Raw genomic sequence first — 13,824 nt, forward strand, 5'->3', positions numbered from 1 at the left:
GCAAAGGTAGCAAGTTGCTGCGGAATCCTTGGATTTCTTGCACTCGGAAGTGGCATGGGCTTCCCCACAACGAACACAGTTTGGCGGGAGGGTGCAGTGATTTTTAGTGTGACCCAGTTGCTGGCATCTATGGCATTGGACGGGTTGGGGGGATTTCCTAAAGTAGTCAAATTTGACCGCAAGACCAGCGAGGTTTGTTTTCGATAGGAGCTTGGTACAGTCAACCGAATTTTCAAAGATGACGTGACATGTGCGGGTGGGGTATTTCTCAACTGCTTTGATGCCAGCGTCACGTTCAGCATTAGAGGGACGGGTAGACCAGATTCTCTGTACGCTAATCACTGGAAACCCCTGTAGTTTGATTTCGGCGAGAATATCTTCGTCTGTTATTGAAGGGAATAGTCCCTTGAGGGAGAATTCCTTGTTACGCTCTGACGGGAGCTGGTACGTATTGTAGGGAATGGACATGCTTTTCAACGTGGTACCAACTCTGTGATAGTCATCAATTGTTGAGCATTTGATGATTGCTGAGTTGGTACCAGTTGAGTAGCATATGGGAGGGGTTGAGCAGTTGCTGGTGATTTCAGCGTGAAGCGCTGGCCATTTGGTGGTATCGGCTATACGGAAAGGAGGAATTTTCGGTTTACGCAGGGTTGTTGGGGTTGGTGGGGATATGGCAGCAGGTGCGCAGGGATCACAGTTGCTATCTGCTAAGGAAGCTAGGGCAGTAAAACGGTTTTTTGTTTCTATTGTCGGGTTTGCGGTGGGATTTAGGGCAGTCTGCTTTTTTCTGGTTACCTCAATGAATGCGGGGGTTTGAGCAGTTGAGGGCTGTTCTACGAGCTTATGGGAAGAATCCTCTTTGGGGGAAGAGAAGGTCGAGGTTTTACTAAGTATATCCGGATATTTGGATAGCAGAGACTTGATAAATTCGTCTTTGTCATCATTAGGCATTGAGGAGAACGCATTTAGAAGGTTAACATTGATCGACGGGGCTGATTGGTCCTTAGCTGCATTACGCGCTTTGGCTGCCATTCTGGTAGAGTACACCGTAGCGGGCTCGGAGGGTTGCCCTGATTTTGGCATGATCAATCCGTGGTTAAGTTAAAATCACATCGGAACGGAAGCAATTATCGAAGTTGTCATTTAACCAGTTAATTAGACGATGACTTCTTTGGGAGGGGGAATCCTAAGAAGTGGACCCAGTCGGGTTCACTGAGCGTGCAGTGGAGGTGCAAGCCCTCTGCTCAGTGTTGCCGGCCGAGAAAACCAGGGGACGTAGCTGGACTGGAGCACCAAATCGGGGAGAGCAGGTGGGACTGAGTTAGCCACCCCCCCTTTTATGCCTCCGTTGTCCAGAAACAGTAAAGGCAGCTTTGTTTCGTTCCTTAAAAGGAACAGCAGGAACTGAATTTCAGAAGGAGCCAAAGTTAGATGTGGTCCTGATAAGGGCCGTCCACCTGAGAGAATCCAGGCGGTCCAGGTCGCGTTCAGTCAGTAAGCAGTGGTTCAGAGTAAGCCGTAGTCGTTGTCCAGGATGTGCAGGGTCGATATCAGCAAAGAAAACAGCAAGCAGATGAACCGAAGAAAAGTCCAGAAGGTCCGGTCAGTAAGGGCGATGGCCAGGCAGGCGGCAAGGCCGATTGCTGAACGCAGCAAGTCTCCACTCCGGAACGCAGCAGGTCGCCGTTCTCTCTTCTAGTTGATCTCCGTCTATCTCTCTATTCTCATTTTTCTCAACATGGAGCAGGTAACGGATAGAATACAACTAATAGAGATAAAAGAAGGACCGACGAACTTAGTTATTATTCAGGTATACATGCCACCGAGCAACCATGGGGAAGAAGAGGTCGATAGGATATACGATCAATTGGAGGACATAATCGCGTGTGTTCCTGCAGGGAAACATTTGACAGTTATGGGGATTGGAATGCGACGGTAGGCGAGGGAAGAGATAGTGATGAGGTGGGGGACTACGGTTTAGGCACGAGGAATGACCGCGGGGAGAAAGCAGTTGAGTTCTGCAGGAGACAGGGGCTAGTCATCGCCAACACTTGGTTTAGACACCACAAAAGACGCAGGTATGCATGGAAATGGCCAGATGACTCAGAAAGGTATCAGCTAGAATATATCCTGGTTAGACACAGGTTAAGGAACAGTGTGATAAATTCGCACAGCTTCCCGGGAGCGGATGCGGACTCTGACCACAATTTAGTTGTTATGAAATGTAGCGTCCGTTTCAAAATTTTTACGCAGGGGCGGCGGGTTAGAAAATGGAACGAAAAAGCATTAAATGGTTTGAAAAGGGAGGAGTACAAACAGGCGGTAGAAGAAATCATGGAGGATGGTAAAGAGCCTAGTGCTATCGAAGAAAAAATCAAGAAAGGTTCACAAAAGACACTATTGAAACCGTTAATGCTAAAAGGACTAGGAAACCATGGATCACGGATGAAATGATCACAAAGATGAATGAGCGGCGAAAATGGGAGATTGTAAATACAGAATTAGGCAAGATGAATTGCAAAGAATTGAACAATAAATTGAGCCGGGCAACAAATAAAGCAAAAGAAGCATGGTGGTAGACGCAGTGCGAGGATATGGAAAGTCTGCAGAGGAAGGGTGAAATCGTTGCGCTGTACAGCAAAGTTAAATCTTTATCGGGAAGTAGGAAAGGGAGATCAACTATAGCAGTTAGAGATAAGGCGGGTAAGATAATAGTTGACGCAGGAAAGATCCATGAGAGTTGGAAGGAATATATAGAAGAACTGTATAGTAAAGAACTTAGGCCAACAAAGTTAGACATAGAAAAGGAACATGACGTAGAGGAAGATAGCTTAGGTCCAGGCATACTCGACGATGAGATAGAAAGGACAATAAGGTAGATTACACTAAACTAAAAAGGCCGTTGGGGTGGATAACATTCCCGCGGAACTATTGAAATATTTAGGAAAATGGGGGAGGAAGAGCAGGTAAAACTAATGAGTATTTTGAAGAAAATAGATTGGAAGGAAAAGAGGCTAATCCGCATCCTGTACATGTCTCAGATTTTTCAGGTGCGGGTGGGGAACGGGGAGTCCGGATGGGCAATGATAGGAAGAGTTGTAAGGCCGGGTTGCCCATTACCACCGTTGATGTTCAACCTGTATGCAGAGGAAATGATTAAAGAGGCATGGGATGAATTGGAGGTAGGAATGAAGGTAGGCGGGGAATTTGTAAAATCAGTTAGGTTTGCTGATGACCAAGCTTTAGTTTGTCAGTATGCAAAGGGGCTGCAAGCATTGCTGAGTGAATTGGAAATTCAGTGTGACAGGTATGGGAGGAAAATCAATATTAATAAGCCTCTTTTCCTTCCAATCTATTTTCTTCAATATACTCATTAGTTTTGCTTCCTCTTCCTCACCCATTTTCCTAAACATTTCAATAGTTCCGCGGGAATGTTATCCACCCCCACGGCCTTTTTTGTTTAGTGTAATCTCCCTTATTGTCCTTTCTATTTCATCGTCAACTATGCCTTTGTAAGTGCAAGGCAAGGTTATTCATACATATATATATGTATAATTATATATCCCTCCCCGGACTACATCCTTGACGTGGTGGAAGGGCTTGTGCGTTCCGATGACCCCTAGAGCTGTGCTGGCGGAAGTAATAAAAATTGCTCCTGGTAGGGTCACCCATGCCAGATAGGTCGAAGGTTAGGAGCCAGACGAAAGGTAGTCCACGCAGCGTCTGTCCCTCAGTGAGGCGGTTGTAATGGCGTCTGACCCCAGTGGGGCGGCCAGTAAGTGATGGTGTCACGGTAAAAACACTATTGAGGAAGGCAACGGGAAACAACATCAATTATCATTTATGGGATTTAAATGATGGAAAATACAGAGATTTTGAGTTCTGGCAACTACGGGGCTGGGCCAAATCGGCCGTGTGCGGCCGGCAGCGGGGGAGGCATGGCATCCGCGGTCATCATCCCACGAAACCCTTGCAAGGGAAAACCAGCAGCAGCAGGACAGAAGACGCAGGAGAAGAAGACCACATTAGTTAGAATAAGAACGTGGAATGTTAGGACAATGATAAGGACAGGGAAACTGGAGAATATTAAGCGAGAGATTGAAAGGGGAAATATAGATATTTTAGAGAAGGATTTCAGGTTTTCCCGGCAAATGGTATTCAAGAAGTTCTCTCGGGTTTCCCACCGGGTCAGGTTGCAGTACATCGACGTTTCGATAGCTGACTCTACCATCGTCTTCAGGGTGAAGTTCAGAGCATATAAAAGGTCTGGTATTTATACTCTCCGCCAAGCCTGAGGTGTGCCCTGATTGGTCGGAAGCGTTAATGTGCTCCGCTACGGCCAATAGTTTGCATTCCCGTTTGACTCTACGATTTCCAATAAAATCTCATGTATATTAAGGAAGTGCAAGGTGGAAACTATCCACAAACCGTTATGGAGGCTGCAATCAGTCCTAGAGGCGGTAAAAGACAAACGGGGATTGAAAACCTCAGGAGTGTACTGGGTTCCTTGCGAGTGCGGTCAAGAATATATAGAGGAGACCGGCCGCACCGTAGAAACCCGCGTAAAGGAGCACGAGAGGTGCATTAGGTTAATCTACCCAGCGAAATCTGCGGTCGCCGACCATTGCCCGAATAACGACCACAGAACCAACTTTACCGGCACGAAGAGGCTATGCCACGCCAACGGCTACTGGGATCCCGTGGTGAAAGAAGCCGTTGAAATCCGACTAGATACCAATACTCTCAACAGAGACCACGGCTTCCAAATCAGTAACACTTGGAAGCCAGTGGTAAAGAAAATAAAAAAATGCACGGGAACGCACCCGATTGGCCGCAGCGGAGCACATTAACGCTTCCGACCAATCAATGCACACCTGAGGCTTGGCGGAGAGTATAAATAGTACCAGGCCTTTTTTATGCTCCAGGACCAGACGGGATCACCACACGTCACACACAGAAAGACCCTAGCTGCATCACGCCCGTGCTACTCATATTTAACTCCCTTCTTTCCCTAGGCTACTACCCTACAGCTTGGAAGTCCATGACGGTCGTCATGATTCCCAAAACAGGGAAGGACCACCAGAAAGCTGAGAACTACCGCCCGATATGCCTCACCAGCGTAATCGGGAAATGGTTTGAAAGAATCATTACTCGCACTCCACTTCAATTCTAATGGTGTCCTTCCACCGCATCAATTTGGTTTCCGTCCACGCAGGTGCACCACTGATCCACTCAGCCACCGCACCACAATGGCGGCCGAGGCTATTTACTATCGACAGTATGTGGCAGCCCTGTTCCTGGACACAGGGAGAGCTTTCGATAGGGTGTGGCATGAAGGCCTCATCGGCAAGCTCTCTCTTACCCCCGGCGTGACCCCTCCCCTTCTCCGGCTAATATCTTCATTCCTTTCCGACAGGCAGGCGAGGGTGCTAGTTGACGGACACCTTTCCCTTCCTTTCCCTCTGCTCGCAGGCGTCCCTCAAGGCACCGTCCTCTCTCCCCCTCTTTTCACCCTTTTCTGTTGGGATATGCCCACAGATAAGAATCCCGGCAAGCGAGTCACATTCACCCAATACGCTGATGATACAGCACCATGGTTACGGGCGCAGCGGGTGGAAACGGCCGTTAAACATCTACAACGTGCTACATCCACCCGAGAGAGATGGTTCCGGAGGTGGCGCCTGCGGCCGAAACCGCAAAAATTCACTTTTACAGTGTTCTCCGGTAGCCACGATTGCCGTGGAGCCGGCCCTGCACCTCCCTTCCTGTCCTTATGGGATAAGCTAATTTTTCCATCCTCCTCCGTCACTTACCTAGGTGCCCGCCTAGACAGGCATCTCACTTTTAGGGCTCACGTAGGGGAGGTAAGGGCAAGATGCAACCGTCGCGCTAACTTACTACGTGCCGTCCGGGCAAACGGCCGTGGGGTATCCGAGAGCTGCGGTGTGCTTCTATACAAGGCCTTTCTTAGACCCGTCATGGTGTACGCCGCGCTCGCGGTCCTCCCCATACGGAATAATTTAGAACTTTACGTATCCTTAGAGCGCCGAGTTCTGCGACGGTCGCTCCTCCTCCCGGCCAAGGGAATATGTATATGACCGTACTGACGTTGAGCCTATCCTCCACAGGTTGTGTCGTGCCCGTAGCAGGACAGCGGCTCGACTGGCTGACCAGAAGGAGGAGCTGCCCACCAAGATCCTGAGCCCCCTGGGGGGACTACTACGTCGCCGCCTCGCAGTTAAATTGCAGTCACCAGCACGTGTCATCTCTACCCTCTTCCCGACTTACTACCCCGAGATCGCCCTGCCGCCTCATCAGGTCCGCACCATATTGCCGCTCCCACCATGCATGCTCCCGGATCCCGATCTGCCACTTTTTCCCCTTCGTCGTAGAAGCACCAGGAAGTGACAAGTGATATGATAAAGCAAAATAAACTGAAAGTGACATTGTGCTCCGACTAGACATTCAAAGAAACTCTTGCTGCTACCATCGCGTGGAAAAACATTTATAGTTAATCTGATTGTGTTACCTTTATTCTACTGTTATCTATTTAATTGTTAATCATCCATATTTCTTTTATTACTTCTGTTGTTACCTCTCCTTCCCAACTCTCTTCTCCGGTGGTCCGGCGGAGGTTTTACGGGTTTCCCTCCGCCCGCGGGTGAATGCCAGCCAGGCCTGTACCGCTCCCGCCGGAAGCATTTAAAATAAGGTTATTCCGCAAACGGCAGGCAAAAACTAGAGCAGGTAGAACATTTTACGTATCTTTGAAGTGTTTTGGACCAATACGGTCAAAGTAGTAGGTATTTCAATCGAAGGATTAATTTACTGTAGCTATTACAGTTTTTTTTCTTTTTTATTACAAGACTGCATATTCGAGGGTGAACAATGCGGTGGTTTTCCATTGCTTTCGACATCGCAGTGCTGCGGCCAATACCGTAAACTTCACTAATGCTGGGGGACCTGGGCTCTGTCGTCGCCTCTTTTCGAAGTACCATTATTGTTTTTTTTCCTGTTGACGTGCGGTTGTCTTGTTACGATAAACCATTAACAATCTTTTCTAGGGTGAAAAAATTTTTCCCTTCCACGGGGAATGAACTAGCGACCTTCGGCTTCATAGGCAGCCAAGCTCCCTTTGGTCTACCCCCCGCCCCCATAGAAATGCATATTTCTGTACGAAGTCTGAGAAAGTGAAAAACACAATATCAGTTCTCAATGTAATTAATGATAACATTAATAATATTATTTCTATTTTCACTTGTAACCGGAGTATATAGACACATTTCCACTTCTGCACGTTGAAATATTTTACAATTGTATAATGTTTATTTTAGGGAGACGATTGAATATTTTTTTCCTTCGACTAAGACGACAAACGCTAAATATAATTATTCAAAAAATTAAAGACATGAAAAACATTGCGTTAAACTAGAGGCAGCAGAGAGTTCTGGTGTGGATTACGTGGAACCGAAAGGGAATGAGAATGCGTCCAAAACACTCTTACCTAAAAAAACTGTCCTGGCTTAGCTCGAAGGTGTCTCGGGTGACGGACAGGGGGGAAAATCTTATTATTGAGGTCATGAACATTCCTGGAAAGAGGGAAGCTTACGTGTGCTTCCTTCTGACCATTCCCCGTCAAAGTTGCGTGAGCAAATCAGGGTGCGTCTTATCTCCGAACATCCAGTCTTTAAGGACAACGTTCTTTCGGGGAGAGCAGTGCGAGTGGGTTGGCGTTCAGGCTTTCCAAATATCACTCTGCCTAGAGCCCCACACGTGTCAGAAGAGGCGTTGGAAGCGACGCGGAAAAAACGGAAAACGCGGAACTATATTTATACCCTGAGAATATTGGTTTTAAACAATCTGGATTCCTTAAAAATAAGCCACATTACTTTTAAATAGGATAGCATTAGTTCCAGTACTAATATTTGGATAGTTTTATCAGTACTTTTGTGGTTAAAGTCAATCATATGAGGTTAATGATCTTATAAAAAATTACCTTGATTGACTGAAGCATCGTTACGAATAGGGCAGGCTTAAGATTATCAATGGACAAAATCCCTCTTGAAAGCTTTGCAATATTTCATGGTGAGATCCTTGGTCAGTTTCCGCGCATGCCCTGTGCTGGAGGTCTTCAAAGTGGCAGAAAACGACTTCACCTGATGACCCCCAATTCGGCAAATACACGGAAAAATCGACAGGTTAATTTGAACGTATTTTATCTTTGAGAGAAATCATTGAAGATGCAAATTTTTTGGAAAGGCTTTCAATAAGAGAATGAATACGCTTCCACGTGGCTTCATGGCCATACTCACCAATGTTTTCCTTCATTCCGCATTTTGTCTTTCACGCTGCCATAATTCAGCACGACGTGAATACCTCCATAGATCGTGCATCAAAGACTTTTTTGATTTTACAGCCACGATTGCTGATCATTTAGCGCAAAGTTGTATAAGCAAAAATCTAAAATTGAAATGAGCTTTGATAGCATGGCGTGGACTTGAAAACATTAATGCCACGAGTGAGAATTGGTACAGCATTTGGATCTAAAGGTACTATGGCACTATTTTTCTAACGCATTAAATTAAATTGCCGAAATACATGAAATGGCCTAAACCTGCACCAGTGCAAAGCTTTCTGGCACAAAAATATAACGTTCCGGGGAAACGATTCCCAACGAAGCATGCGCTTCCCTTTCTCCTTCGATTCAAAATTGTAATTTAATAAAATGCTATCCCAGGAGTTTGCCGAATTCATCCTTTCAGTGTAATCTTTAATCAAAGGGAACTTGTTTTCCATTATATTTTTTGTCTTTTTCCATTAATTTTTTCCATTAAAAATTATTATTTTTCAACTTTTACAAACCACACAAGTCACGATTGGTTTTCGGCGCTTTGGCATCATGGTGCAGTCCGTTCCGAAGAGCATTCTATAGCATAGAAAGCCTCTGCATTAATTATTTATCTGCGTGGTTCGTAAAATTTCCAACTCTGCCTTGGCTGTCACGAGCGTTGTTTTCCTGAAAAACTGTGGTCTGTTTATGCTGCGCATTAGAGCCCTCGTTGAATTTGTTTAATGAACAAATGCTCTGTGTTGACACAAATTAGTAATGATAATTGACAATTTCCGTAATTTATTAGTGACATTAAATTGCGAATCCATTTGGATATGCAATCATAAATAGTGCACAATGAGAGTTTAGGGCGTGGCAATCGAGGAGGGTCGGCTCGGAATCCCAACCACTTCCAAACGCCCCGGCCACCAACCCTTCGCATCAATTCTAAGAAATGACGTCATCAGTCGCTCGAAATATATCCTTGAAATAAAACGAAGCTTTGACTGATGAGCGTATGAAATGACGCCCGTCGACGACCTTCTCAAAACGCCTCCTCGTCTTCCTCCTCGCGATACGGGAGATCGGATTTAGCCGACAGTCGACGCATGCTTCCTCACTTACACAGCCCCCTGTTCCATTTCCCGACCTCCAAGGAAAACGCCCCGGCAACATAGGGAACTCTCTTTCGCCAAGTTTATGGCTCGTCTCAGCGATGCCGTCCGACCTAACGGTGTTGACGCAACATCTGCTCCCACTGTAATCCCATTTATCCCTCACTCGCTCGGAAGTCTTCGCTCGACTCCGAAACCCCCCCCCCTCTCTCTCTCTCTCCTCGTAGATCGACCCGTCCCGCGGCCCAAACGACCCGTCCTCCCACGTGCCCCGGCGACGCGCCGGAAAACCCTGAATTTCGCTGTCGCCGACTACGGACGTCCTTCAAACACGGATCCATGCACGCGCGGGCACTCTTCATCTTCGCCCATCAAGGGCCCATTGATGAGTCACGCTTGCGTTGTCCCGAGGTGCAAGGGTCGACCCACCGTTGAAGTCGGTGGTTGAAAAAGAAAACATTCCTCTGCGTCCCTTCAAAATGTCGTCCAGCTATTCATATTCAATTCCCCTCGCTATCACCACTCCCCCATGGAGTGACCATTCGTTCTAAAACAGAGCTGTCGCCTTGACGGGAAATAGGTTGCCCTGACACCTTTTCCGTCTTTCATATTCCTCTTTCTTCTTTCGTGCTTTCCTTTCGTCGCAAGGTTTTCTTCATTGAACGTACATTACATCACGTTGTCCTGTCGGTAGAATGTCCGTTCGTCTTAGAAAAGGCACTGCTGCTCCCTCTTCACCTATTAAATAAACCTCAGAAATCACTCGTGTCTCACTGGAATGATATTCCTAATTTTTAATGGAGACTGCTCACCTCAACGTTAACAGTATTGTTGCTCCACATACAGCTGTACTCGTCTGCAGATCTGTAGCTAGGCATAAATCTCTTCGTCGTCAATATTTTACACTGGATCTTGCCTTGCTTGAAAGGGGTAAGGAATTACTTAAGGTGGTGTAGCATAGTGGAAGAGTGCTCGTTCGTGTATATATGCCACAAATAAACATGATGTACTTAAATTGTGGGATAGCTCAGTCACCCCTAACACTGGCCCGCGCCGTTCCGGCACCCTTGAGCTTTCAAACACTCTCGCGAGCGCACAACACCCGGATTAAGCTGACGGCGACGCCTCGTCGCCTCTATATCCTACCGCGTGGTGCACTCCCGTCCCTCGCGCTCCATTAAGTCCCTCCCCCTTCTTCTCGCGTGTCTCCCGCACCAAGCGACGGAGCGGCGGTGCACCGTGCGGAGGCGTGGGCGTTGGACCTACATCGCGGTGCGGCGGACGATTTGGAACGAGAAACGAAAGAATATCCATGTGTGTACAGCTAAGCGCTCTCCTCCCTCGCAAAGTTCTGATCCCCGCTCTCCCCTTCCCCCTAAACCCTCGAAACTTTGGTGAGATCCCTGCGAAACAGCTGACGGCTTCGAACCGCAGCCGGATGGTGGATGGCTCGTCTGCCTTGGAAGCTTTCCCGCTCCCATTGACCTCCCCCCCTTCCCCAACGGACGAGAATTGAAACCTTGTCCTGAGTCTTAGGGTCGACTGTCACGGGCATTGGCTGGTCGGACCCCGCTCCGACCGCGACCCCGCTCCGACCCCCGAGCGCAATGCCCCACACTCCCACGACGAATCCCCCCGATCGGGGAGATTGGAAATTCCAAGGGCATGTGCAACAACGGAACGACTTTTTTGGGCGGCGAGGAATGTGGGGCGCAGCAGCGGCCGGCGGGGACGAGACCGGGCTGAGCTTACGATGGCCATGACTCACGTTGGATCGGAAAAGGGATTCATCGCCATGCACCCAGAGAGTTTCAACGAAAGAGCTCCAGATGTGGTGGATTCGATTGAAACGATGGCCATACATTAAATTGGCCAAGATAAAATGGCATGCCATTGCATCATTCAAAAGGTAATGAAAAAATTCCATTTTAGTAATTAAATGATGTCATTGGCTAACATTCGGTGAGTCCTTTTACTTTTAATTATGAAAATAGACGACTGTGACAAAAGTGAACGTACTCTCTTAAATTATATATTCCAGAATCAATTTATTCCAAGTTTATATTTTAATTCTTAGTGAAATAAGACAATATAACTTCATACACGATTGGGAACACTGGGAATCATATTCGACACCAAAATAAAAATGCATAAGCTTCCTCCAAATTTGATACCGAGATGCCGTGAATCTGGAATGAGAAATTTCTTCAATTTATTTACGGTTGGGGCATATTAATCAAACTCTGAATCCCCAAATAATATAATCCCCACGTATAGAATATGTGCGTTCGCTTTTTTTGGGATGAGGACGATGATGAGATACTTAGGGCACAAAAAAGGGAAGGGGAATAATAGAATAAGCAGGAAAATATATGTGTATACGAGAGAGAAATGGCGCCGACATTCGCTAATGTGGGAGTTTCAACAAACACCCATGAAACGTAATTCACCGCGATATCAAATAAGTTTTTGTGAAACATTATAAACATTGGAAGAAAGAATATAGCCTAAATGGAATTATTATTATTAGGTAATCTACCGGTTTAGGTAGGTTTTTGGATGGACATAATTACTAATTAAATTATTTGTGACCCCTAGCAAAACACAACATCCTACTCTACATCAGGTCCCCCTCTTCAGCTCTGAGTATTTTCTTCCTCCCTTCATCCCGTCCAACATCCCAACCCCATCTTCCCTTTCCTTGTTTGCCTAACATTCTCCCCTCAATTACAGTCTTCAACATCCCGCTTCATCCACTTTTCCTGCCTCCACAGGATTTCTCCCAACAAACCCCTCTCTTCGCCCACCATACCAAGTACTTCCTCATTTGTTTTCTTCTCTGTCCATTTCACCTTCTCGATTCTTCTTCACACCCACATTTCAAAAGCCTCTGCCTCCTGCTTCAATGACCACGTTTCCGCGCCGTACATAGCTACGCTCCATATCAAAGTTTTTACGAGTCTTTTCTTAATATCCTTACTCAACGTCCCTGTCATCAACTCCCTCCTCCTCGTGAAAGCCTCTTTGCCCAGCGCAATTCTTCTCCTCACGTCCCTACTACTTTGACCGTGTTGGTCCAAAACACTACCGAGATACGTAAACTGTTCTACCTGCTCTAGTGTTTGCCCTCCTATTTTAATGTTAAGCTTAGCCTTTTTCTTTCTAGAAAATCGCATAACCGTTGTTTTATTAATATTGATTCTCATCCCACACCGGTCGCACTGAATTTCAACACCAAATAACACCAATCAAATTCACTGACACAAGACATGCAAGCTTCTTGTAATCAAGGGACTTCAATAAGTCAGTAGAACGATTTCCTACAGCTATTTCTAATGCCCGAGATACGAATTTAAAATACGTAACACAGGCAGCACTATCAAGCAAGGCACCCCTGTGAATTTCGAGGATCGGCATGGTGCGGTGACTAACGTACAGGCTTTCTTCCTTCACTATTAGGGCCCAGGTTCGAATCCCGGAGGTGGAAGATGATTTTCAGTGTTATCCCGATCCCACCTGGAGGTGCTTTGTGAAGAGCACTTTGAGCGAGTACGCCGTCCGTCAGATGGGAGTTTAAACTTCGAACCCTTTGGCGTCTTTCGTTATTAGAGTAGGCTAATGCTGGCGCCGGGTTTCTATCCACCCTTCCTCCTTTCCTGCCCATCTCTAATGGTGCAAATGACCAAATGATCTGTCGGTAACCTCCCATACCCAACTTACACAATACTACGTACTTCTCTCCAGATTATTGCACAAGATTTGTTGTCATTTTGCAAATAAGTTTCAATCTTTTAATAGTCTGTTAGCAAAAAATCATTTGAACCCTCCAAAAACAATTTCGTACTGTATTTCTCTAGCATGCTGGGATTTGCAAACATAGTACTTCACATAAATTGGTGAAATGGGAGTTCAGCGGCTTTGGCTCATGTGATCCGTTCAGTTCTGAGTCAATGAATCCCGAACGTTTGCTGCATATTCAGCGTGAGGTCTCGCCTTTTCATCGCTTAATTTTCCCAATGCACGCTTGGCAAAGGCTAGCATTTTTAATTGTCATTGAATTTACTAGGTGTGCATGCACAAGGCATTCATTAAATCTCAGTGAAACACAGTAATCGTTGGGAAATAGTTTAATATTACTTTCCGCATTTGAATTGAGTACATCATACATTCCTCAATCTCTGGCTTCCCTAAAGGGCGACAAAACATGGATTCCCATCACGCACTTTCATAAAATCAATCATCTGACAAAATCACATCTTCGTTTGTATTACTTTCCTTTGGATTTAATATTGCACGCATTAAAAACTGCACACAAATGACCGCCGCGAGTATTTTCCTGACGCTTTGCTAATTGATAAAGTTATGATTGTCGAAGGC

At 46.2% G+C, this 13,824-nt stretch overlaps 1 protein-coding gene across 1 annotated transcript in view; it reads left to right on the forward strand.

The window, feature by feature from the left end:
• The first annotated feature begins 5,252 nt into the window (after positions 1 to 5,252).
• LOC139689939 (probable E3 ubiquitin-protein ligase HECTD2) overlaps positions 5,253 to 13,824 on the forward strand; it is an 89,294-nt gene continuing 80,722 nt past the window's right edge. The window contains exons 1-2 of the mRNA XM_071587088.1: positions 5,253 to 5,327; positions 6,046 to 6,321. Coding sequence (XP_071443189.1) covers positions 5,253 to 5,327; positions 6,046 to 6,321 — 351 coding nt within the window. The remainder of the gene's footprint in view (positions 5,328 to 6,045; positions 6,322 to 13,824) is intronic.

The sequence above is a fragment of the Hetaerina americana genome, unplaced genomic scaffold (genome assembly GCF_022747635.1).
Source record: "Hetaerina americana unplaced genomic scaffold, ioHetAmer1.1.p SCAF_29, whole genome shotgun sequence".
Classification (NCBI taxonomy): domain Eukaryota; kingdom Metazoa; phylum Arthropoda; class Insecta; order Odonata; family Calopterygidae; genus Hetaerina; species Hetaerina americana.